Source organism: Arachis stenosperma, chromosome 1 (assembly GCF_014773155.1).
Source record: "Arachis stenosperma cultivar V10309 chromosome 1, arast.V10309.gnm1.PFL2, whole genome shotgun sequence".
Taxonomy (NCBI): domain Eukaryota; kingdom Viridiplantae; phylum Streptophyta; class Magnoliopsida; order Fabales; family Fabaceae; genus Arachis; species Arachis stenosperma.
The window spans coordinates 159260-187191 of NC_080377.1; the positions used below are offsets into that span (position 1 = coordinate 159260).

General features: G+C 29.0%; 2 protein-coding genes across 3 annotated transcripts; both read left to right on the forward strand.

Annotated features, from left to right (window-relative positions):
• Positions 1–623: 623 nt before the first annotated feature.
• Positions 624–5626, forward strand: LOC130937543 (uncharacterized). 2 transcript variants are annotated; one of them, XM_057867087.1, is made up of 10 exons: positions 624–1053; positions 1351–1464; positions 1579–1695; positions 2302–2820; positions 3311–3654; positions 3800–3899; positions 4033–4092; positions 4322–4405; positions 4490–4606; positions 5250–5626. In XM_057867087.1, exons 1-10 carry the CDS (start codon positions 994–996, stop codon positions 5550–5552), a joined length of 1818 nt encoding a protein of 605 aa, XP_057723070.1. In that variant the 5' UTR covers positions 624–993; the 3' UTR covers positions 5553–5626. The 2 variants fall into 2 exon arrangements, with proteins under 2 accessions (XP_057723070.1, XP_057723072.1); XM_057867089.1 differs by having other exon boundaries at positions 1354–1464.
• Positions 5627–23822: 18196 nt separating this feature from the next.
• LOC130941278 (uncharacterized) lies at positions 23823–27080 on the forward strand. The gene is made up of 5 exons (XM_057869719.1): positions 23823–24222; positions 24293–24549; positions 24705–24798; positions 24880–24991; positions 26546–27080. Exons 1-5 carry the CDS (start codon positions 24084–24086, stop codon positions 26760–26762), a joined length of 819 nt encoding a protein of 272 aa, XP_057725702.1. The 5' UTR covers positions 23823–24083; the 3' UTR covers positions 26763–27080.
• Positions 27081–27932: the final 852 nt, after the last annotated feature.

The following is a 27932-nucleotide window of genomic DNA, read 5'->3' on the forward strand; positions in this document are numbered from 1 at the left end:
TCTATACTCTAAATTTTGAGTATTAAATTTTATATAATAAATTTTAAGAAAAACTATAATATTAATTTTTATTTTAATTTTATTTGATCTTACAAAATAATATATCAATATTTGTAAAACTATATATCATAATAATAATTTTAATATTAAATATAAATTTTTGTCACTCCAATCTTTAGTCTCAATTTAATATAAATTTTATATTATTTTTAATTATTCTATTAAAATAACTATACAAGTAGCAAAATTGTATTAATTTTTTATTAAAATAATATTATCTCTTTAAAATAAGACTGATTTCATTTTAACTATCAATTTTAATACAAGTTTTAATTCTAAATAAATGTATCTTTTGTTAGTATCAAAAATGATACTCCAAAAATACTCTATTAGAATTGCTCTATATCGGAATTCTGATAATATAAAATAAACTTTTAATAAAAAATATTAATCCCTAATATTTTCCTTAATACTTAATCTTATTTTATGGTAAAATTTTAGTTGAATATGTGAAGTTGTCTATTTGTGATTGAATTGGTGTGAAACGCAAAACACAACTGGAAGCCCTATGGTTTATGTTAGACGAGGCAAAGAAAGAAGCTTTGACAACTGCCTTGCCTTCGTCGTTTTCCTTCCTTCTTCTGCACCTTTCGTCTTTTCCTTCTGTCTTTCACTCTCTCCCAGACCTCTCGCTATTATAACAATATATATAATATTCAATTAAATAAATAAACAAACAAATTAGTAATAAAAAAACCCTTTGGCTGCAGAAGCTGTCATTTTTATTTGTTTTGTGTTTCAGGTTCTTTCAATTTTCCCGCTCTGTATATAGAAAACCTTCGTTACTTCACTTTCTATCCTTTCTTCTTCTCCTTCTTTCAATTTTTGAACATGTTTTCTTCTTAAGCTATATAAACTGAAGCAGTGGTTTCAGATATTCCATTGTTATATATATTGTCTTTCTCGTTTTCCGGGAAAGTGGAGAAGTAAAATATGAATACCAGAGCACGCACCAGTCTTCACTCCATGAAAGCACCTTTAAATGCTTCCAAAGTAATTTCTTCTTCGTCTTCTAGATTCTTTTTTTTTTCTATTTGTTTTTAAATGTTTCTGAATAGTTGAAAAGCAAAAGCTTGATATTCCAAAGCCTTAACTTAATCGCAAGAATGGAATTTTGATTTTGCTTAACTCAGAAAAAGTTGTGCACTTTTCACCCAAATCTGAAAAATTCGGTTCTTTAACTCCCCTCAAGAAACGAATAGTTCTGCTCTTTATTTTCTTTCTCCTTTTTATTTTTTATTTTCTAATTTTCTGGCTTATAGATTTGTTTATTTGTGAAATGTGTGAAAGCAGAACAAGATGGAAAATACTATTAGAGGGAGCAGCAGAACAATGGCTTCTCAGAAAGCCGCGAAAAACCTTCGTCGATCTAATCGAGAAAGGAAAATGGCTCTGATACAAGATGTATTTCAATCTTCCTCATCGTATCATATACTACAATATTATTTTTGTTTTAATTTTTGTTCATTCTTTCATCTCAGTTCCATGAAAGAATGAATTGCTTTTCTCAATTTTCAGTTAGACAAGTTGAAGAGGAAGCTCCAGCATGAAGAGAATGTTCATAGAGCCCTAGAAAGAGCATTTACAAGACCATTGGGTGCATTGCCTCGTCTTCCTCCTTATCTTCCTCCATATGTTAGTATCCCTGTATCTTCATTGATCCAAGTATTTCAGACATTGAAATCGTTGTGTCCGAATCATACACTAGTTCATTTGTATTATCATCCTCCAGCTTAGTCCGTTTACCACTACAAAAAATTGAATTTCTAAAGGGACAGATATCATGAATTTCTTTATTTAAGTTAAAAGAGTTACATTTTGTTAGATATCTCGTTGCAGTTTAAACGAGTCATCTAACAGTCTCAATTCACTTTCTTCTTCTTCTCTTCTTCTTCTTCTTCTTCTTCTTCTTCTTCATATATGATGCATGTGAAAGTAATAGGACTGTTTGTATGTGAAACTTAAAGACAATAGAGAGTCAGTCATACATTGATTGAAGTGTTTCATACAATGAGATAATGCATCTGAATCATAGTGGAGTTTTATTATATTATGGTTATTCAATTTCCTCAGTTCCACAATGTTGTCACTTTGGAAATTTGATAATCTTAATGCATCTAGATATAAATTTGAGTTATGGACGGATCAAATTCTCAAAGTAACATATGTTATGGAACAAAAGAAGTATCTTACATGATAGATGGTAAAGTAATTAGGACTCTTTTATATGTGTTAATTTAGACATTAGAGCTTCTGGCTGAAGTAGCTGTGTTGGAGGAGGAGGTGGTTCGACTTGAAGAACAGGTTGTGAATTTCAGACAAGGTTTATATCAAGAAGCTGTTTACATTTCCTCCAAGAGAAATGCAGAAAATATGAACGACTCTATTGAGCAAAACACAGCAAGAATCTCAAAACATCAAAGATCAAAGTCATTTTCGCAGAGCGAGTTTCATTCGATGACAATGGGAAGGCCTCAGCCTTCTCTTGCCAGAAGTGCTTCCAGCAGGAAGCTGTTTTCCTCTGACGTTGCGACCGATCACACAGGGAAGCTAGTCAACGGGAGGCAGTTTCACAGAAAACAAGAGTCATTTTCATCTATTCCAGAAGAGGGAAAAGGAAAAGAGAATAGATTGTTTAGTAACTTGGTTAAGGATAAGCAATCACCGGAAAAGAAAACTGCCAAAGTCAATATCCCTATGAAGAAATCTCCACTGAAACAAGAATCAGCTGAAAAGTGCATGGATCACTTCAAGTTACAGGTAAACTCCTTTGCTTTCTTTCTTTCTTCTTATATTTTTTTGTATCCGTAACTCCATTCATTCCATCGCAAGTGTGATAGATAGTTTAGAACAGATGAGATAATAAACGTACTTGTCCAATATAATTATCAGTCTTTTAAAAAATGTCTTTATTCAGAAAGTTAAGCAGCATTCGTTAACTTTTTCATTTTTCCCTACTGATAAAGAAGAAACGGGGAAAGAGGTTGTGAGAGAGTTAACATAATCTAAGAATAGTTAATTAGCATAATTTCGTACAATCAATTTAAGCCATCTAAAATGGAGATGTTTCTAATCATTTTGTAATCCATATGCGTAATTAAAATTGGACAATGAGTGAGTATCCTTTATGAATGACTTCTCTAGGAATCATTTGTCTATAAGTTGTTTTGAACCTAAACAAGCTGATTTTCAAATGAATATTGTATATGATTTTCATGTCGCTTAGACAACTGCTTCTTTGTCTTGCCAGCTGGATTGGAGATTAGCAGATCAAGAAATGGCACAGAGTTCATCAACTTCGTCTTCAGATGATAAGGTGGTAGAAGTTGATAGCACCCCTAACAGAATTTCAGAGGATACTGTTAAGTGCTTGTGTAGCATATTTTTAAGAATCGGAACATCCAATGACTTTTTGATGGAGCCGAGAACGCCGCCATACTCTGACAGGGAAAGCAGCAAGGAAAAAGATCAGTTGTGTGATCCTTATGGTATCTGTTCGGAATCCAAAACAACAGATGTTGGTCCATACAAAAAATTTTGTGAGGTTAAAGGCTCTGTTGATCTCAGCAGAACAACAAGTACCCATAGATTAAAGTAAGTAAAGTTGATGTTGCAAGTTACTATCTATCTATCTATCTATCTATCTATCATTTCCTGAATATGTATGCATAATTAAAACTAGACAGTTATTGCGACCGGAGTATCTATCTAATATTCTAATCTTTCCCTACATGATCAGGTCCCTGCTTGGGAAGCTTGCCTCTCTGAATTTGAAGGGTCTTTCTCATCAGGAAAAACTTGCATTCTGGATAAACATTTATAATTCCTGCATGCTCAATGTAAGTAGCCTTTCTTTTTTAAGTCCCTAATTTACTATCCCCATTATTGTGGTAAAGACTGTAGAGATGTCACCTTTGTTTGCTTGTCACAAATCCTCAGTACCGAAAATGCCTTTTGTTTTCAATATTGTAGGCATATTTAGAGCATGGAATACCTGAGAGTCCTGAAATGGTTGTGGCACTAATGCAGAAGGTACAGTGATCTGGCTCAATCTTTTCTACATATATTTATTCTTGTGGAAGGAAAGCTATATTCTCATTCTTAACTATCAACTAAAGAAGTGCATATGAGTTTTCACTATTTTGAGGACAAAAACGATGATTTACTTAGGAGTTAGGACTAAAATGAAATGTTATAATTTTTCTTGTGGCACCGGTTAAAATGAAAGAATATTCATAACACATGGAAATGCTTATGCCAGGCAACAATAACAGTGGGAGGCCAGTTACTCAATGCAATTACAATAGAACACTTCATATTGAGATTGCCATATCACCTGAAGTTTGTAAGTGCAATAATCTAATATCTTCTCTTCTGCTTTTTGATGTTATATATAAATCCGTAACTTTCTCACCTTGGCTTGTTACAGACATGCCCCAAAGCGGGAAAAAACGATGAGGTAAAAGCACGAAGCATATTCGGCCTGGAATGGTGTGAGCCATTAGTGACGTTTGCACTATCCTGTGGAAGCTGGTCTTCACCTGCGGTATGCTCTCTTATCATTTATCATTATTCTTTCTTAAATCAAGTTAGGATGAAAGTTTAAAGTTGAAAATTATCCGAATGACTGTGAGAACAAGCTATTTGGATTTTGGACAACCAAATTCAAGTAGGGGCATGCAAGACCCGTCCTCATTCAAAATATATTGTTAGATTTGGATTTTCTTGTTATTTTTATCCATGTTTTTTAATGTCAAATTTGGGTTATGTGTCGGGTCAACCCAACCCTAACCAAAGTCATATTATATAACTAAAATATATATTTTATAATAAAATTAATGATAAAATATTATATTATTATGCTTTAATTAATATTTTATATATTATATAATATTATTTTATCTTTAAATGATCTCTAAAGATTATATTTTATTAATTTGCTATATAAAATTTACAAAATTATATATACTTCACATTAATTCGGTATATTTCGAATTAGTTTAGAGTCGGATTTGACTTTTAAAAATAGTGAAGTATTGGGGTCGGATTTGAATCCAACAAAATGCACCGTCTCACCTTTTCTCGCTCACTAAACTAAATATATATTATTCTATATATTAATAATAGAAAAAAAAACTGTTTAAAACACATGTTAAACCGCTAGTGATAATACAAATTTATTCCTTCAGGTGAGGGTTTACACAGCATCAAAAGTTGATGAAGAGTTAGAAGCAGCAAAGAGAGAGTATTTACAGGCGGCAGTTGGCATCACAAAGGGGAACAAGTTGATAATTCCAAAGTTGCTTGACTGGTACTCCCTTGACTTTGCAAAGGACTTGGATTCCTTATTGGATTGGGTGTGCCTCCAACTGCCTCATGAAACAAGGAAACAAGCAGTTGAATGCCTCCAAAGAAAGGGTACAGAGTCTCTCTCACACCTAGTACAAATCATGCCCTATGATTTCAGTTTCAGGTTAATTTTGCATCAGTAACTAAGATTCTGCTCGGTAGTTGGAACATGAGACACAAATAGAGAGATACAATAATGCTATGCGCAAATAAAAAATTAATCATAGTATATTTGTGTATAAATATATATTATTTAACTTATTTTTAATATGTATTTTTTATTTTAATATATATTTTATATAGGTAGCTCATTTTTTTATATAAACGATAGTTGTTAAAAATGTGTTTGAAGTTAAAAACAGGTACAACACTGCCAATTTTGTCGTTCTAAGAAGTGGAGGCGGAAAAAAAGGAGACAAATTTTCTGCACTCTGTATGCGTTGTGTCCTATCATCCTTATTAGTCTGCACAGTTTTTTTAGACTACTTGTGGTGGGAGTTTTTTGGTAAATTCGATAGTTCACAGGGAAAGTACATAATGCAAAGGCTTGTAATGATTTCATTTGGGAGACTGGGACTTTTAGCCTTTAGGGGTTCTGTGCTTGGTTTTAGGAAGCTATACATACATTGAGATGCAGGTTTCTTAAGACGTTCATTTGGCCATAAAATCCTTCTGGAAACTAATAATAATATCAAATATTGCCCCTAACCACATTGCATAAAAAAATGCAGCTGCAACTATCTCTTTAAAAGGAGATGGTCAACTTTATGTAGCTTGCTAAATTATAAGTTTTGATGGATAATAAAACAATCAATTTCGAATTTTATTCAACCCTAATTTAGGTGCTCAAGTGCTTACAGATAAATTGAAATGTTCATTGCATTAACGCTAAATGGAGCTTTTTGAAAAAATAATGTGTAAACCACACTACATATCATTATTTGAAAATTACTCAAAACATAGTAGTATTGTTTGGGAAATTACCATTGTTTATGAAACAATTAAATTATTATTTATGATACTAATTTATTTTTTTATACTGTTTAGTTTTTATTTTAATCTTTTTTCGTAATTTATTTCGAAATTTAATTGTTACCATCAAAACTTAGTTTAACAAAATTCTTATCAAAAAGAGAATTATCATAGAAATATCTTTATTGTGCTAGAAAAAAAAGTAAATGTAAGATATTTTTTAATTTACTGATTTTTGTTTTCTCCAAGTCCTTTCCACAAAAAAGGAATTTAATTAATAGATAGCTAACAATGACACAGAAGGAGAACAAAATTTTCACTACTGAACCTATACATTTCGTCAAAGATGGTATCATTTTTTGAGAAATGCTTTTAATTTTTGAGAAGTTAATTTAATATGTTTGAAAGAGTAGAAAGATATGACTTCTTTTCATTTCAAAAGTTATTTTTTGTTTCTGCTAGAAATATTGGCTTTCTACCATCATTTTTATACAATGTTTTATCTGCTAAAAGTATTAGCCTTCTACCACTATTTTCACGCAATATTTCATCAAGTACTGACTCGATCTCTACCGTTATTTTCACATAATATTCCATCTGAATCACCGGTTGCATATGTCCTTTTTAGATTTGTTTTTTATCATTCTACCACTCTATTTTTATTATTAAATTTGTATTTAACATTTGTATGGTATAGAATCAAGCTTTAATTCTATTTTGTGGCATGTGGTTTTATTTTTATATAATTTGCTATTTTTTTATAATTGTTACTGCAAGTTATTGACTCCAATAAAGGAGGAGGGAGTTTTAGGGGAGAACCGAATGTTGAAAGAGTTAGAAAAATGAAATTAATAAGAGAATAAATAAAGAATTAATTGTCTAAATTGATTGTAATCTTAATAATTAGATTATGTAAAATTAACATTTAATATTAAAATGTATTTGTTATTATCGTTATTTCAATATCCATTCTCTTGTGAAAAAAAAAATTATTTTTTGAGTCATTTATCTAAATATTACAAATTTAAAGTAACTATTTCTATAACTAAAAATTTAAATACAAAATAATTTATTTATAAACTACTATTAATAAAAAATTTTATATTTTAATTTTTTATAAAAAAATAATTTATTTAAATTATTTATCTAAATCGGACCAATATCTTAACAAGTAGCAACTTTTTTATTTTTTCCTAATAACTTATTGGATTATTTATTCGGTTGCAATGCTTAATAAAAAGTATCAGGTAATGAATTAAATTATAACTTAAATGACTAAGAATAAAATAGAGAAGATCAAATTAGGGTCCTGTTTATTTTATATTTTGATGAATAAAAAGAAAAAACAGTCTTTTTAAGAATGGAGAAGAAAATATCATAATATAGAATACGAATGATTGATTTTGTAAAGATAAGAGATGCTTTTTTTATTTAAATAAAATATAAAAAATAATATTACCAGATTTTCTAAATGAAATTTTAAAATGTGAATGTCCAAAATTTATTAATATATAAATTATGTTAGGGTATTATGTGTTAGATAATATATTAATCACCACATATTTATGCATGAAATTCCTTTAACAATAGTACATAAATCGTGACAGGACAATGTGCTTTGCAAGTTGAACATAACTCATGCCAGGATAGCATGAGTTATGTGATTTTAGCCTAACACACCCTGGATAGCACAATTTATGTGAAAATCTCTATACCACAATACTCTAACATGATTTATGTGCAAAATTCTATCCCATAACATCCTAGCACGATTTACGTGCAACTACCTGCCTTCAATACTTTAGCACGAGTTATGAATACAAAAAACTCTTGAATGTCTTCCCACGAGTTATGTTAGAAAGAGCTACTCCATTAATGGTGAGGAAGCTCTTAGAGAGGAGGAGAGTTAGGAAAGAAGGTGGTCAACAACAGAGGAGGAAGAAGAAGCCCCTATGTCAACGGCGGTGCCACAACCAACAAGGTTATGGAGGACAATGACGACAGCTTCCAACAACGGCGGTTGAAGTGTCGGTAGGTGGCATAGGGGGGAAGTTCACGGTGGGGCATTAATAGTTTTGGTTAAGCATGGCGAGGAACGAAGGAGACATGTACCGATTAAACGGAATTGTACACATTGCAAGATTTATCAACAAAGAGGTCAGTTGTCAAAGTTATTTACAATCTATATAGTTGATGATATTAACATATGGAGTTATCTTAATATAATCTATATAGTTTGTAATTTAAATATTTGCTAATATTTTAGGGTTAAAATGCTTAGAAATATTGTGGTTAGGGTTACAATGCTTATGAATATAGTGATTGTTGTGGGGTTTAGGGGTGAATTTCACTATTAATATATGGTTTTGTTATTATGATGCATTGTTGAGTTGAGACTGTATATTGTTGTTTTATCAGCCAACCCAATGTGTAAAGAGCATTCGTCGACAACATAAGATGATATTATATGATCGCATAATGTCGTACCTAGATAGTGCCGGATTACTACATGTTACAAGGTTGAATGATTATTGGTTTAAGTTTGATGAGCCACTGATTAGTGCATTTATGGAGCGATAGCGTCTCGAAACTCACATGTTTTATATGCCATTTGGGGAGTACACGGTCACTTTACAGGATGTGGCATATCAGTTCGACCTCTTTATTGATGGATTTTCAGTTAGTGGATGTCTCAACGACTTTGAACAGTTGATCGAGGGGAGAAAGTCTGCATGGAAGTGGTTTGAAGAGTTGTTTGGTGAGCTTCCACCTGACGATTGTGTTGATGACTTCACCGTGTTGTATGCCTGGTTCTAGAACAAGTTCAGAGTCATGCTAGTTGATACACCAGAGGCCACGGTACATGTTTATGGACGTGGTTACACCATGATGTTGTTGTTCATGATAGTTTTTAACGACAAGTCTGGAACCATAGTTCACTTACGGTGGCTCCCCTATGTTGCTGACCTCGACGGACTTGGCAAGTGTAGCTGGAGTTTGGCCACATTGTCGTGATTGTATAGGTGTTTCTGCCGAGTTGCTAATCGGAATGTTAAGAACCTAGTTAGGCCACTAGCGTTGCTGCAATCTTGGATATTTTGGAGGTTCCCCATAATCAGGCTTAGAGGGTTCGACAGCATTTTATGGCCGCTTGCAGCGAAGTGAATATATTTCATGAATGTGGTTTATAGTGCACAAGTTTAATTTATTTGTTTCCTAAGTTTAATGCTTATCATTATGTATCTCCCAGGTGGGGTAGGTACTTGCCATCATCAGACGAGAAAGGTTCTCAGGTCATTACTACAAGACATAGACTAGACAGATTGTGAGTAGATGATGTAAGTCAAACCTTCCATGAATTGCTTCCATTTATACTGGTTCGTTGTTATGTTTATGTCATAATACCTGAATGTGGCTTTTGGATATGTTATAGTTTATTTGGATGCCGTACAGCAATCTTGAGGTTATCCAAGTAGTCCATCCTAACATTCTTAGGCCAGAGCATACGATATTATAGAAGTCGACTACTGCGTAGATTAACTTTTCATTAATTGAGTGGCATCAAGTTGACAGTGTAAGACCCTTACTATCAGAATGTTACGCTTTCGGGTGTGCCACTATGCTAGCGGGGGTATTACAACGACTTTCATATATTAAATAATAAGGTGTGAGCCTTTAGGCGTAATTCTATCGATGGTTTTACTAAAAATTTAAAATTTTTTCTAACAAGAACAAACAACACATATTCACATACTTAATATTAATAATACATTATAGTATTATATACAAAAGCAATTACAAAACCTACCCCTCTGAATAAAAATCTAACTAACAAGGTGAGAAAAAAATAAATTCTAACAACTCAACTTGTAAACATAATTTTCTATGCTTCTGTAGCTCTGCATTAATCCTTCGCACCTGTAGCTGAAAGAGGTGAAAATAGGGGGTAATAATTGGAGAGTTCTTAGTAGGATCAGGGTGTATATTTATGTTCATTTTATTACCATAGCCAACATCAACAAGCAATAGAATACATTTAGACTTAACAAATAAAGAACACAGAAATCAAGCAATCATGTAGCACACCCATAATCACAGGAATCACACTCACAAACAAATATGCACAAATAAGAATGATGCATGTCTGTTCTATGGCTAATGAGCTCATCATTTGTCAGTTGTATAGCCAAACTCGGCATGTATGTCCGATAGCTAATCCTGACACTGTCTCTCTATTGTGCATTAATACCATTAAAGAGAATACGTGCCCTGTCACCATTAGAGGGATTATGTGTCCTGTCACCATTAGAGATAATAGGGCCCTGTCACCCTTACAACCAGAGAAAAAATGTAGACATACTCATCATCAATCATCCTAATTTATCATATTCATTCAATTTCATAATTGAAACTCAGTTTTTATTATTCTTCTTCCTCATCTTTTTTCCGGAGCAAATGGACAATGCCACTACATCTTACTCGGTAATTCAAATATTAAATCTCCTCTTTGTGACATTATCCAAAAACCTTCAAAACCATTTCACTTAAAACCAATTCTTCTTTCCAAACTCAACTCTTCTTTCAAAAGATAAAAGAATAATCATTTATTAGTTAAATTCCTCGAGAAGGCCTTTAGACTTTTAGGGGAGCGACAACTAATCTCATTTCAAAACTAAATCATTTAAACTCAAACATAATTCATTCTTTTCTTATTAAATAAATCAAAATCAAATAAAATAATTCTTCAATCCGAACTTTGCATGTAGGGACAACAGCTCCACAATCAATTTCATCCCGATAAAAGTGGCATCAACATGAAAATGAAAAAGATACGAACATTTTGATTGGATTAGATTTTTTTATTGGAGTTACAGAACTCAAGAAATCGAACGCCAAAGGTCAAGGTTCCATGGTTTCCTTTCTCTTCTCTCTCACGGCCTTTCTTTCTTTTTTCTTTCTTAATGAATCCACTGAAGATGACGATGATTAATGAGAATTTAGCATGCTTAAAGTTTGGATGACATGTGGACTACGTGTCACTCATTTAAGTTGTTGAGTCAGCGATTTAAGTTATAAATATCTTAAACCGGTAATTATGAAAACTGGATATATATATAGAGAGAGAGTATATTATTTTTAAATAATAAGTATAAAAATTAATTATTTTTATTTGTATAACAAAGTTAATACCTAATCAAAATATAAAAATATACATATTAAATTCTTTCAAATTTTAGATAATAAATTTTAAAATTAATTATTAATAAAAAATTAAACTCTTTCGTATGAAAATAATAACTAAAAAATTTATTACTTAATTTTTTTATTTACAAAAATTTTAGTCTTTTTAATCGAGGGAGAACTTTTATCTTCTATAATTTTTTTATAAAAATAATTTAATTTTATAAATTTTTTTAGTATAATCTACAATGTTTGGATAAAATCGATATAATTTCAAAAAATTTAGAATACTAGTAGACACTAAAGTAGATAAATATGAAATATCACTACCCAGTTTCTAAATTCTCGTCTTTCGGTCTGTCTTTTTCCTTTTGTACGTACTAAGTTAAAGTCTCGTAGCTTCAAAGGAATTTATGTTACTTAGCCTATATAGCAATTTAGCTATGAGATTGGCTCTTTTATTTTATTTTATGATATTTTTATTTATTTATTTTAGATTCTACTCAATATTGCTTTCTTTGGGTTAAGAACACAACAAAATGCTTAGTACGTGTCTGTTTCCTCTTCATCTTTCCATTAGATTCTGAATGCTCTTGTTGACCCATATCCATATGGAATGAACACCGTGTCAATTAGTGGCATGATGATTGAGAATATGAAGAATAATCCGCACCTGAAAAAGGAACTGATGAACCAATAATTGGAAAGCTAAGGTACCACGCACGCCATCCATTATTGCACACCTGGGCATGCAATTCACAATTCCATTGCTAGAAATGGCCAATGAGAAGGGTACCAGGGGCATGCATCAAGAGATATACCGCATTTGGGGCAATTCCCATTCCTAGCAATCATGTTTCTTTCGATGATTTCCATTCCAGTATTCACCTGTATTTTTTGTTTTGATTCCTACAGTATTTTTTCTACTCGATAAAGCAAGAACTAATCCGTGAGGCTGTAAAAAATTATATCTGACTCAAAAGCCTAACTCGAGATTTGATTTTGAGTAAAAACTGACATAGTTAAATATAAAATAGTAGGTCAAATTCGAAATCAATTAAACTTATCTAGTCTAATTAGTCAACTAGGATAGGGTTATAGCTCGCGTCACTAGACTCGTAGTTGAACCAAATTACAAGGCTTAGCAGGTTAAGTCATTTACTGTTGTATGAAAATATAGTGACTATGTACCGAAATTATTATTCCACAAAATTATTTTTTAAAATAGGACATATAAAAGAAGTTGATAACGTATGAGTATAGCTCTAACAATGTGCCCAAAGCGTACATGGAAAAAACTTCAACAGTTGATGGGGATAAAGAAAAATTTTGTATTGTGATTAATATTTTAGAGTAAAAGATAAAGAATAATAGAGACCGATTAAAGTGCAAAAGATAAGGAAACTCCACGTAATAAAGTTGTAATCTCATCGTCATTTTTGTCATAACGATGAGCTCGGCAATCGAGTAGAGGTCGTGTTACGACAATGAGCGTCAAGTCCAGTGGCTTGAGATACACTAGGCCTAATGATATCCACAACACAGGAATTTAACCTAGGCCCAACATGAAGCAACCCGACTCTTTTAGACCTCACCTCAACTTGGCATACAAACATAGCAACAAGGCATATAATGTCACCCCATGACTAATAGTAAACTCCTAATAATGAAACTACGAGACAACTTAAACTTTAAGTAGACTAATCACCCTAATTTTCGTAAATTTAAATCAATTCTCACTTATTATATTACTGACTTAAGCCTTAGAATCTCTATAAGTACTAATACCCCTCCTATCACTTGGCTAAAATCACATTCATATGAAGCACTACATATTCATCAGGTCGTAACACCTTGGAATCAAATCGTAGCGTTTAATAATAGTCAACCGAGTAATAAGCAACACTGTGATTTGACATAACACATACATAACTCTAACTAATTAAGCACTATTCAACACCGACCTCTAGTATCTTTCATGTGAACAAATATTCATCCTCTAGGTTATCAATTTTACCTTTTTTTTTTTCCCTCCCCTCACATAAAGGACCACTTATATTGCAATCTTCTGTACGTAAACACTAAATAATAAGTCACATGTTAAATTCCAATCTCTTAATTATATGAATCTCTAGTTCTTTTCTTTCACTTTCATGAAAGCATCTTTACACTTTTTTTTTTCAACTCGTGTTATTTGTCGTTCACCTAATCGAGGAACTCTAATTTTTGTAGGGAGAATATATTCTAAACATAGAAAAAGTCGAGAAGTGTTGTCATCTATATAAAAGATAACATACATATTATGTTTCTTATCCTTAAAATTCCAGTGACTTCATTGTAAATTCTAGCCAATCTTCTCGAAAATTTTCTTATATTCTCTCATTCTCTTTTCAGAGTAATGTGGATCCGTAGCCACCTCAAAAGTGAAGGTTCAATCTAAAGTCTAGACCTACACTATAATACAAATACAGAAACGCCAAAGTGCTGTAAATCCAAGATATACATTGGATTTATTTGTCTATTTGATGCGTCACTCCGAATATCAATGGCAACGTAATCCTGTATAACTGGTTGTCCCACTTATTACATATTATATAGAAAAAGTTTAGAGGCAATTATAATATAAATTAACTAAGTTAAATTTTTTTTAATTTAAAAATTTAAAAATTAGGGTAATAGATATTTTTTTTTATAATAGACCTACTTTTTAATTAATTATGAATTAATTAGAGTTAGCTGCACTCCTAGTTAGTTTAGCAGAACTTTATTATATATGTTATGGAGAAATAAAAAGAGACTTTAGTTAATGAATGGATTAAAAAAGAACAAAAAATGTAGCAGTGTAATTTACATAACATAATTTCATTTGAAATCTCAAAATAATAAATTTATTGGTCGTTCATATTCATAAGTTATATTTTTTTCCTTTTATTCTTAACCAATGTGGGATTTTGTACGCTCATATTTAGAATCAATAAAATCGGAGCAAAATTTTGTTTCTATTTTTTTTTCCAAAAAGTTTAGTAAATTCACAATAATTTTTTTAAAAAAACATCACTTGATATAAAATTAACAAATTTTTAAGAGTGAAAATATTTTTTCTTTTAAATAATGCTTACAAAAAAAATTATATTAATATCTGATCTTTACTTTTTTAAAATATATATTTAATATATAGTTATTTGATCATTTTTTCAAATTTTTTGGAAATTTATTTTTTGTTTGTATCTTTTAAACTTATTTTTGTCAGTAATATAAATTTTTTGTTACCATTTTAATAGTTTATTATTAAATTATATTAAATCATAAAAAATACTAAATTATATTATGTAATGCCATATTGGCATATTTACACAAGGTTCTTTAATTCTCTCTCTCTCTCTCATGTTAGTGTCATTTAATTTTTATTTATTTATTTATTTTGATTTATTACATTAGTGGAAATATATGAAGTTTGAATTTAGAAAAGGTCATATTGCACAAAAATATATAAAAGTTAAGTATTTCATGATCATAATTTTTTAATACAAAAAAATATTATAGTTAATTTATAAAAAGAACATCTTAACTAATATCAGCTAGCAATAAAAAAAATAGTTAATTTACCTAAATAAATGAAACAAGGAAATTATAAAAATCAAATATGTTCTTGTATGAGTAACTGTTTCATGGTATAGGTCGTTCCATTGGTGTTTGACTTGTTTTCTTTGGACAAAGAGGATAATATTTCGATCTCTTTCAAGAACAACAGCGGTGGGTATCTGGAAAAGAATTCCTAACACTCAAATAAGAAAGAGTGAGTTCTTTAGAGAAAATATGAAATTAATCGCGTATCTATGACTTAGTGGGTCACTCGTATAATATTGAGCTATTTTTAAGAAGGTATCTTTTACTAGTTTTACAGAATAGCTAGATTTTTAGTGGTTTAGTTAGAGATATTTTCAAAAAAGTTATTTCATTTGGTAGTTTTCGGTTCTGAATTTGTTGTCTTGGACCGATTTTGAAGTAACCGATCAAAATCTAAAATCATTATTTAATGAATACCTAGTAGTCTTTGTTATGGTTGAAAATGAATCAAACTAACTCGTGAATCAACTCAATCTCTATTTAATAAATAGGTTAATAAGTTAAACTTATGAGTTTATAAGTTCAATTTGTGCTTGAATTTAAACCTATATATTAAATAAATTGAGGTTAAATAGTAATAATAATATAGAATTTTATATACACTGCTTATTATGTATGTTATGTATTTTATTATTTAAGTAATAATAATATATAATTTTTTAGATGCTAAGTTATAATTCAAATGACATAACTTTAAATCCGTGATAAATTTTTGTGAATGAAGCTTAAACTTACCAAATAGACTCAAATGTATGTTAGTCAAATTTAATTTTTACGAATCGAGGTTGAACTTGACTTAATTTGATTCAGATTAACTCTCTTTAAACTTTAGTTTCTTATACATCTTTTAAATCTTCTATCTTCTCTATTTTTAGATTATTTAATAATAGATACTTCTAATACACATCATTTTTTTTTTTTACTGATACACAGCATTATTTGAGGTACAGATATAACTATACCATAAATTTTATAATCTAAACAATGCAAGCGTAGCAATTTATACCACATCCACTTGAATATGATGATATTCAGCTGTTAATTAAACTCCCACCACATGAAATCTTCAAGATATATATAATGAGTACAATAGATTGGAATATATATCATCATCCGCTAGCAAAGGCCATAATATCCGACTCATTATTAGAACACCAAAAAGCATTGTCTTTCACTTAACAAACACTTGATGTCTGAAATAAATAAATAAATAAACTGAATTGATGTATTGTAACTTGAACATCATGTCTGAAAGTGAACACTACAGCACATCTGCAATGCTCCTTTGATCAAGCTGGAAAGATGAGTGGTGGGCACACACTTATATATACGCGTATGTATATGCATGTATGTGTGGGCATGCATCTATCCAATCAATGTTCTAGTGCGAATTATTTGGCATACACGGATTCCAAAATCTAAGAAATTATTGTTGTATGTATGTGCAAACTCTTAATTATACTAGCAATATATTTGAGAGATGGTTGATAAGAGTTTAAGAATAAATCAATTGTTTATAGGATTTTTTAAATAAATATTTTAAATATTTTATTTAATGGTATAGATGATTTAGACACTATTTATATTTTTCTGTTCTATTATTTATCTCAAACAAGATAAGACACTAATTTTAAACAAATAAAACAGATGCACTTGTGATATCGAAAATTAATGTATTCAATATATTTTGTTTTTAATGTAAACGAAATATATTCATAATTAATTTATTTATACTATAAATAAAATATGAGTATTTATAAGTATAGAAATATAATTTTTATAAATATAAAAATATAATTTATTACAATTTTAAATTAAATTATAGATTAAATTAGATCAATTTTAAATTTAAAATAAATTAAAATAATTACTATAAAATTTCTCATGAATGCTCATTGAGAATAACCCCTCATAAAGTGGATCAAGTGCAATGAAGCACGAAAAAGGTTAAACCACGAGAGAATAAGGATCTTAACCAGTTTGGTGATAAGGTTGATATGATACTAGATCAACATAATAAAAACGTCTCTTTTAAATTATCACACAAAACTCTACAAAAATTCTTAATCTTAGTGACGCAACTAAAGGCCATAAAATACAAGTGCATGTGAGTGTTAGGAATCTATTTTATTTTCTTATTCTTCATTTTTCTTTTTTTTAATCTCTTTTTGTTTTAGAAATTTTATTGTTATTCTGTTTTTGTTAATTTTCACTTTACTTTTTACATTTTTTATTAAATAATTTATTTATTTATTTTACATATTTTCATATTATTTGTTATAATTTGTTACTAATAATTTGATGCAGTTTGTTTTAATACAAATATTAAATAATTTTTGGATTGAGTTCATTATTTTTAAAAAAATCGTATTTGCTCTCCAAATTAAAATTTTGATACAAACTCGATTCGATATCCAATTCGAGATTATAAAAAATCGAGTGAAACGGGAATAAATCCTACTCTTTTAATATTGAAGAGTTTAATTTTTTACGTAGATATCGTTGTAAGTTAACGTAAATCAACAAAAATGCTCCGCAAAGATTTAGACATTGAAAAAATCTATTATAAATATATATATATATATATATATATATATATATATATATATATATTCTTAAAATGATTCAGAAACATAACCAAAATTGTTAAATGTAAAATAAATGTTTCTATTAACAAAAACTAAGACTAAGGTGACAAACATTATCTTATTATTACATTTACATTTGCCACATAAACATTGTTATTTGTCAGTTTCTGTTAATATAGTAGTTTTTGTCATATTTTTAAAATGTTTGAAGAGTAAAATTTTTATTGTTTTTAGAATATTTGCTTGCAACTAAATCTTTGAAACACATTTTTTATGATTTATTTTAAAAACAATTCTATTAGGAAGACAATGAGAAATTTAAATAATGTGGATAATAGACGACAAATTTGGTCTAGTACAAGAAAAAAAAATTAAAAAACACTTCTCAAATAATTATCTAAATAAAAAAATCCACATAGTTATTTTTTATGAAGTACAGATACTTCGCTGAGTTACCGTGTCTGTGTGTCGGACACATTTTGAACACGACACTTACCGACATTCGTTCGACATGCGTGTTTGTTGTGTCAAACCGTGTCTTAATAAAAAATAAAAAATTCTTCTCTAGACACGCCTGAACACACTTAAATACCATCACGTGTTAGCGTGTCTAGTCTTATTCTTAACACATAATCTTAAAATAAATTTAGATATACTATATATTATTATTTATTAAAACAAACAAATATTTTAAATAATTGATATAATTAAATATTAAAAATTATTAAAAATTTTAATTTATGTTTTAATATCAATAAAATATCAAAATATCATTGCGATTCATCTAAAATATACTTTATATTTTATATGTATGCGTGTCCCTGTATTATGTAAGATTTTAAAATTTGTCTGTCGGCATATCCCGTGTCCGTGCATCATAGGTTATTTCAAATAATTAACCATCCTAAACCCTAATTTATCAAAACATTGTCCTCTCCAAACCGTCTGCCACCCCATCCTCATCAATTATCCCACCTCACGTGCATTAAAAACTCCCTCACCAACCACCATTGTCGCCCCCTGTAGTCCCCTACCCACACGTTTCTCTCTCCCTCGCTGGCAGCCAACATCGCGGAGGGGCCCGTCATCCCTATCGTGCGTCTCTCTCTCATTCGCCAGCAGCCATCATCGCGGAGGCAAGTCATCTCCATTGTGTGTCTGTCTCTCCCTCGCCGGCAGCCAACATCACTGAAGGGCTCATCCTCTCCGTCATGCATCTGTCGTGCCCCTCTTGTCTCTCTCTCGCACCGGAAGACAACTTCGGGGTCGTTTTCAACCACCGCCGTCTCTCTCTTTTCATACCGTCATAATCTTTGACGCTGATTTCGTCGCCCTATCGCTCTACGCCACCCATCCCATCCTTCGTCGAGCTCTCACCCGTCGAACACCAACCTTGTGGTATCTGAGAAATTTGAGATAGATCCAAATTCAACAAACAACCATATAGGTAGTTATTAAAATAACCATCCGACTACCTAATGAAATGAACATCTAACATTTGTTAATTATATATAGTTAAACTAACCATCCTAATAAGAATTACAATAACCGTCTGCCAAGAACGGCGGCTTTATGCTCCATCAGAACGGCTATAACCAGCAACAACAATGAGTTTTTGCCATGGACCGGAGATTGATGACAGCGAGTTTTGGGCATGTATCAGAGATTGATAGGTTATGATGAAAGTAGGAGTAACTATACGTAGTGTGAATGTGTTTAATTATCCAAATTTTTCAAATGTTAAAATTTAAAATTAAATAATTAATTAAGACTATCTCCAGTAAGGAACTCATCCCAATCTCTATTTTTGGCCCACCTGTCATCAAAAGTAACTCCATATCAGCTTTTGCGTCTCAAACCGTAAATAGAAACTCAAAGCATCTCTCTCTTCTCCATTAGGAGGAACTAAATTTAGTCTTTATTGTGGTCCCACTTAATTAATTAATTAAAATACTTAAAATTAATATAATTATTTTTTTTAATAATATTATTTAAATTTATAAAATTAAAAATAATTCACTATTAAAAGATATGAATATTAAAAAAATTCATATATAACAATAATACACAATATATAATTCGGGATTACACTAATTTGGTGCAGGGACCCAATTAAAAAGAAAAAAAGCATAGGACCTAATTGAAAATTTTTCGAAACTATAACGTTCAATAGAGTAATTAAATATTTTACATTTTAAAAATAAAAATAACCAACCCGACCAAAAATTATTTTGTAAAGAGTAAAAATTAAATTTATTTTTTAATATAAATAAATTTAATTAATTATAATTTAATATAATAATATAAATAATATTCAATATTAATTATGATATAAATAATTAATATAAATTATTAATTAAATAAAAAATTAATTATTTAATCTAATTAATTATTATAATTATTAATAAATTAATTTTTATTTAAATAATTAATATAAATTATTAATTAAATAGAAATATAATTATTTAATATAATTAATTATTATAATTATTATTGAATTAATTATTATTGAATTATTTAATATAAGTATTAATTTTAATATAAGTATTTAATTATTATAAGTATTTTTATATTTAATATAAGTATTTAATTATTATAATTAATTCTTGTCCATTGGAATTGCTTTAATAATCTAATTTTTAATTTTAATTTTATCTTTTTTTAATCTATTGTTCACATTGTTCATAATTATCATTATTTTTCTATACTTTCTCTTTTAAAAATATTATTTATATACGAAAAATTAACTATTATGTACTTATATATAAATATATGAATTAATTAATTTAATTTTTTATATTTTTATATTTAGCATATATTTTTTATAATGATTAATTTAATGACTTATTTTTTGTAGAAGTACATAATGTAATTGAATAAATAACTTAATTAAGTTTTTTTTGAAAAAAAAAAGCTTAAAACATAAGGATTTATATTAAAAGTAATTTATAAATAAATTATTTTGTGTTTGAATTTTTAGTCACAAAAGTACTTATTTAAAAAAAAAAGTAATAAAAACTTTTTATTACAGGAGAAGTCATGTTTTTAACTTCTCCACAAGTATTTTAAATGACCTTTTCGAAAGTCATAAGTTAATTTTGAAAATTGTATCAAACATGAATGTTGTAACTTTTTATAAATTAAAAATAAAAAAACTTATAAACCTAATCAAATTGGTTACTGATATTGAAAAATGCTAGGAGCCTTCAAATTTATTGATTTTAGCTATTACTTAGTTATCAATTTAATTTTTTAGATTTGGCTTGGTAAAATTTTTTGAAAAGGTATTGCAAACACTTTATTTTGCGTTTAGTAAATAAAAAAATTCTTGTGCTTGAGCTTCATCTTTTAAAAATGAGGATATATTTAAAAATATCTAAAGGGAGATTTTTTAAAGTTGGATCGTGCTTATCAAAATTATAAAGTCTAATATAAAATTATACATTAATTAATATCTAAATTTAATTCTTACATTAATGTCTATTATAATATTTTTAAGGGTCCTAAAAGAAGTTTTGATTGAAAATATAAAAGATTTAAGTTTTCAATGCATTTATTTTGGATTCATTAAATAAAAATATTTAAAATTTGTCATTAATGGTAAGCTTATCATTAGTTAAACCCTGTTTTTAAATGAATAAATCTCTACATACAAGTTTATTAACCAAACAAGTCCAACAAGTCATTTACACTCATGCGCGCACGTTCTTCTTCGCGCCACTGTTGCACACGTTCTTTTTTGTTACCCCTGATACTTCGTCTTCTTTTTCTCCGTCTTTTTCATTATTTTTCTCTTTCGTTATCGTCGTCACCAACATCACCTCCTCCTCATCCTCTTCCTCCTCCTTTTCTCATTAGAATTTCTTCTCCTCTTTCCTTTTTCTCCTTCTCCTTCATCATCTTCGTCATCATGATCATCATCGTTATAGTCATCGTCGTCTTCTTCTTATAAGTATCATTGTTATCGTTATCGCCGTTATTATTATCGTTATCGTATAATTTTTGCCATATCGATGACGCTGCCTGATCCAAAATTGATTTGGAAGTATTTTTATTGATAATTCAGTCATTTTTGTGTGTTGTTTTTAAATTCAGTTTGTGCGTCGTAATCAGTACAAAAATATTTCTGTATATTTGTAGCAAATTTTCGGTGTAAAAACTAAGAAATTTGTGTTATTGTTAAGCAATTTCGGTATATTTTTATTCTGATAAGTTTTGCATAATTTAAAATTCTTTCTCTTCCTCATCTTTTCCTGCTGGTTCTTCTTCTTTTTCATCATCATCATCTTCTTCTTTTTTTTCTTGTTTTATCTTTTCCTTCTTGTTTTACATTCTTAAATTTCTTTTTGTTTTACTCTCTTAACAAGAATAAAAATAAAAAAAAATCAAATAAAGAAGAAGAAGAATATATAATGCTTCAAAATTACTTGGAAGAGGATGAACCTACATTCATTCAACTAAAAGAAAGAAAGTAATAAAAAAATAGAAGAAAAAATGCATTAAAAGAAATATTTTTGTGTATTTGTAGCAAAATTTTGGAGTAGAAGTATTGAATTTGAATTATTATTGTGATGAATTTGTTTCATTCTCATTTCAATGTATTTTGAAAAACTTTTGGTCTTTTTAAAAATCTTCGGGTGTATTTTAAAAAATTTTCGGTATATTTATATTCAGATAAATTCGGCATAATTCAAAAGTCTTCCTCTTCCTTCTCCTTATCTTCTGCTGCTATTTTTTCTTCTTTTCATCATCATTATCATCATTTGTTTTTTTCTTATTCATATTTTTATTCTTATTTTATCTTCTCAAGTTTCTTCTTGTTTTACTCACTTGATAAGAATAAAAACAAAATAAATAAATAAATAAATAAATAAAAACATAATGTTGCAAAATTACTTAAAAGATGATGAAGCTGCATTCATTCAATTAAAAGAAAAAAAGAAATAAGGAAAAGAAAAAGAAGAAAAATGCATTAAAAGAAATATTTTTATACATTTGTAGCAAACTTTCGGTGTAGAAATTCTGAATTTGAATTATTATTGTGATGAATCTGTTCTATTCTCGTTTTGATGTATTTTGAAAAATTTTTGGTGTATTTTAGAAATTTTTTAGTGTATTTATATTCTGATAAGTTATGTATATTCAAAACTTTTTCTCTTCCTCTTCATTTTTTACTGTTTCTTCTTCTTCATCTTGTTATTTTATTTTCTCATAATTCTTCTTAGAAGAAAAAACTTAAAGAAAGAAAAAAACACAATGTTGCAAAATCAATAAAAAGAGGAGGAGAAATAAAATGTAGCAATAATAGCAGCAATAAAAAACGACAATAAAGATGAAACACACGAATAAGAAGGAACGCGAAGAAAAAAGGAAGAGGAGGAGGAGGAGAAAAAAATGGAGTGATTTTACGTGTGCGTTATGTAAGTGGGTTTTATTGTGTTAGGATTAAGTTTTTTTGATTTATTTGCCAAAAATACTTGTATATATAACAAGACTGTTTTTAAATTTTGAAAACTATTTTACCAAATATATTTGTTATTACTTGTACTTATTAAAAAGCATTTTTAATTTTATTTACCAAACATAAATATTATAAATTTTAAAAGTTAGTTTTTATAAACTATTTTTAAAAAATAAAAATTTTATCAAATTAAATTTTAATCTATTTTTTTTAGTTTAATAATTTAATAATATATTTATTTTATATTTGTAAATATTAATAATTAAAAAATAAATAAATATATTAATGCATTAATATTTTAATAAATTTTAACTATTAATTTTAATTATATATATTATATATATTTTTTATAATTAAGATTAATCATTAAAAATTATTAAAATATCACTATATCTATACACTTAAAAAAATTTTAATAGTTAATTAGTAACAAAAACAATAAAATCGCATTAATTTTAATAGTTAATTAGTAACAAAAACAATAAAATCGAATGCGCTTGTTTATTTTTGTTACTCCCATACTAAGTAATATATGCAGCGGTCACCTGACAGAAATAATATTTCCTAATAGGGAAATCATTTATATTTGTGTTGAGGATGGAGAGGTGAGGAGGGCAATGATTCAGACAGGGCGGAGGACACATCTCATTCTCTCCACCAATCCAATAATTTCTTTAATCTACCTTCTCACTTTCCCACTCCTCTTATATTAGTACTATTAAGTCTCCCTCTCCTTTAACTCAACAATCCAGCCACCACCACCACTACTACTATTCATTCCTTGTTTCTCACTCAAAAATTTCAAATTTCTAAATATTAATTAATCAATCCTTCATTTGTCAAATATGCGAAGCATGGTAAGCAGTTCTGCTTCGTCACGAGGCATTGCTGCCATCGTCGGGGTGGGCCCCAATCTGGGACTATCAATCGCCCGCAAATTCGCTCACGAAGGCTACACGGTGGCCATCCTTGCTCGCGACTTAGGTAGCACTCATCATCAGCAACACACAAAATCATAATTATATCAAATAATTGAATTGAGTGGATGATGCAGGGAGGCTGTCGAGATTTGCGGAGGAGATAGCACGGGAAGAGAAGTCGCAGGTGTTCGCGATTCGAATCGACTGCTCTGACTCAAGAAGTGTAAGGGAGGCCTTCGAAGGAGTGCTGTCCCTCGGATTCGTCGAGGTCCTCGTCTACAATGCTTACTATCATCCACTCCAAAACACCTCCTTCCACGACCTCCGCCTAGACTCCTTCCAGAAATCCCTTGCTGTTTCTTCCATTGGCGCCTTTCACTGCGCTCAACAGGTAACAATCACATGTTTAAAAAAGTGCAGAGAGAACGCTATATTTTCTATTTCATGTTTAACTGCCAATCACAGCAGAATACAACGAATAGTGATTGAAGGAATTTGTAGTTTACTTTTCGATGGAATTAATAAAGTGAAGGAATAATTATTAAGGTGCTGCCGGGCATGGTGGAAAGAGGAAAGGGCACGATTCTCTTCACTGGCTGCTCCGCTTCTCTAAACGGCATTGCTGGATACTCTGAATTATGTAAATACAATATAATACACTCTCTTCTTGTTTATTTTAATTATGTGTTACTCTTATTTAAATACTTCCATGAAAATACAGGCTGTGGGAAATTCGCATTGAGAGCACTATCGCAATGCCTGGCGAGGGAATTTCAACCTCAGGGAGTGCACGTAGCCCATGTTATCATAGATGGTGTTGTTGGCCCACCCAGGTTCGTTTCGTTTCTTTATTTAATTATATATTTCTCTTCACAAGATCCTCTTCCTTTTTTTCCACTCTCATCATCATCCTATATCATATATATCCTCATTCGGATCTTCCACCTAGTTACTTGCCAATTATTATCTTGTTCCAATTCCACACCCCCTTCGATTCCTAGTTATTATTCTACCCATTAACGACCTACCTCAATTTTTTTCTTTTTTCTTTATTTTTTCTCTTGAAAAATGGTAAGAATAATATTGCTTAATAAATTTACATATAAGGAGTTTTAATGGAAAACTAAAACATACAAACATACTTTTAAGTTCATATTATTGGAAGAGTTTCAATTGTACTAGTGTTTTACTTGTTTTAACTGTTGATCTAAATTATAAAATATATATATAATATATATTAATTAAAATCAATGGTTAAAATAACTAGAACACTGATGTTCTACAGTACACTTGAAATTTTTTTCATATTATTTTAAGATTTTAATACATTGCTAGTCTATAAAGTGTGAAAGCTAAGAAAATGCTAAATCAGTATAGATAAGTACCCAATGATTTGTCACTTGTCTATTATTATTCTATTGTACATCATCAATGCATAGCAATTAATTCAATTTGGATATTCTAAATTTTAAATTTTTATTTTAGAAAATAAAATGTGATTATTTATTATTTATTTTATAGATGAAACAAAAAAATATAAAAAAAAATTATTCAAAAATAAGAGATCATATTTTATCTTTTAAAGTGAAATTTATAATTTAAAAGATCTAAATCTTAATTAATTGGTATCGTTAATAAAACCTATAGAAAATAGGAAAACAAACAACAAAGAAAAATATTATTTTTAAACCAAAATTAAAGTCTTAGTTTCATATATATAATTTATAACTACTAATTACATATTAAAGTTTACTTACTTTTTTTTGTTTCATCTCTTCTCTGTCTTTATATTAAATGTATGTCTCAATACAAAAATATTATTTAAGTAATAAAATCAATCACTTTGTATTTATAATACATATATAATTTAATTTATATATTTTATATTTTAAAATATATTATACGCTGATAATTGATTTTAGTATTGAACTATACACATAAAATGATTGGTCTCAATAATACTATACATACACCAAAATAACATCAAGCTAAGTGTCATCTTTCACTTAAATAGTATGAATTGATCACATCAATTACACTAAAATACACTAAAAAAATATTAGAGAAATAAGTAACTTATTAGCAACAGAAAAAATTAGAAAAATATTAGAGACTTATTAAAATTTATTATTTTTTATCATTATTTTTAATTATTTATTCAATATATTCAATTTTGTAATTCAACAACATATTTTAATTTATACTTTTAAATATTAATAATAAATTAGTGATAAAAAATAAATTCTGATAATTTTCTAGTATTTTTTACTGAAATTGAATATAAATAAAAATAATTTTGAGAAAACCCAAAAAAATGGCAACTGAATAAGTGTAGTTTAGTGGTAGGGCAAATGGCAATTATAGTATGTGTGTGTGGAATGTTGTAGAGGGCAAACGGCGTCGTCTCAAGAAAGAATAGTAGCATCATCATATGGGGAGTTAAGTAGCAGTAACAGTGGAGTAGTAGTAGGAAGTGGAATTGTTGATGGAACAATAATGGACCCAGACACGCTGGCTCAAACCTACTGGCACTTGCACATTCAGGACCGAAACGCTTGGACCCAAGAAATGGACCTACGATCTTCTTGCGCTAGATTCTTCTAGCTACCTCCTCCATACATCAATCAACAATTATTATGTAATTTGTCTTTCTTAATCACCTTCATTTTCTTCTGTCATCAATCATTGCTTCATCATCATATAGTATATCTATCAAGAGTTAATTTGTGACGTGTCTTACTTTTAGTTTCTCTCACATTTATTCATGAAATTGGAACTACTTATATACTCAGCATGCTGTGTGTACAAATTAAAGATTGTGTGGAGTCAAATGTCAAAACTCCTCCAAAGTAATTATCTTTTGTTTTGTTTGTGAAAAATGAAAAGGAAATGATCCATTTGTGTATTTATTTTGATATATAATAATAATACTACTACTATTTTTACTATATCATGATAATTCTGTCTATAATTTTGTAATTTATCTCTTGAATATTTCTTTTGATTTCAGATGTTTTTTAGTTTGGTTTTGTTAGGTAGATAATGACTTTTGTAAATAATGTAAATAATAGATTTTAAAATTGGCCCAATAAAATAAAAATATATTACATCCTTACGAAGATCACAGAAGATGAGTACCATCAATTAGTCATTATTGATATTTTGAATGGTTTGAAACTTTATCTAATAGTATGAAATTACTTACTTTTTTTGCTGGTTAAGTGTTAGACAAATTTTAATAAAAGTGCTGACCTTCTAAACTTTTTCATCACGAAAATCACAAGTAAAAAAAGAAGGTTACTATATACATAATTGCATTATTTCACTATACTCATTGTCTCCTTGTACTTTTCCTTTTTAGTTAATTCATTGCATTCATTGAGAAAAAATTACCAAAGAAAAAAAAAAGCTGCCTTCTCTACTCACATGTTCATTTTCCAAATCTAATTTACTTTTACAATTTTTTTTGTCTATATTTCTCCATTTTTTCATATACTCTACTTTATACTATTCAATGAATTATTGACATGAAACTTTAAGTAAAATGATAAATAAATTATGCCAAAATAAGATAATAAATCGTATAAAATTATATGTTGAAATCTATGTTAACATCAAATTAAGCATCTCACGTTTGGAAGTATAGTGGTAAGGATAAATTATTATTTCATGACATAACATTGAATAAGAAGAAATAATGGGTTGTGATTAATTAAGGAGTAAATTGTCGGTTATGGGTCAAGTGGGGGTCTAAGAGGTTTAGGGGCCCATCCA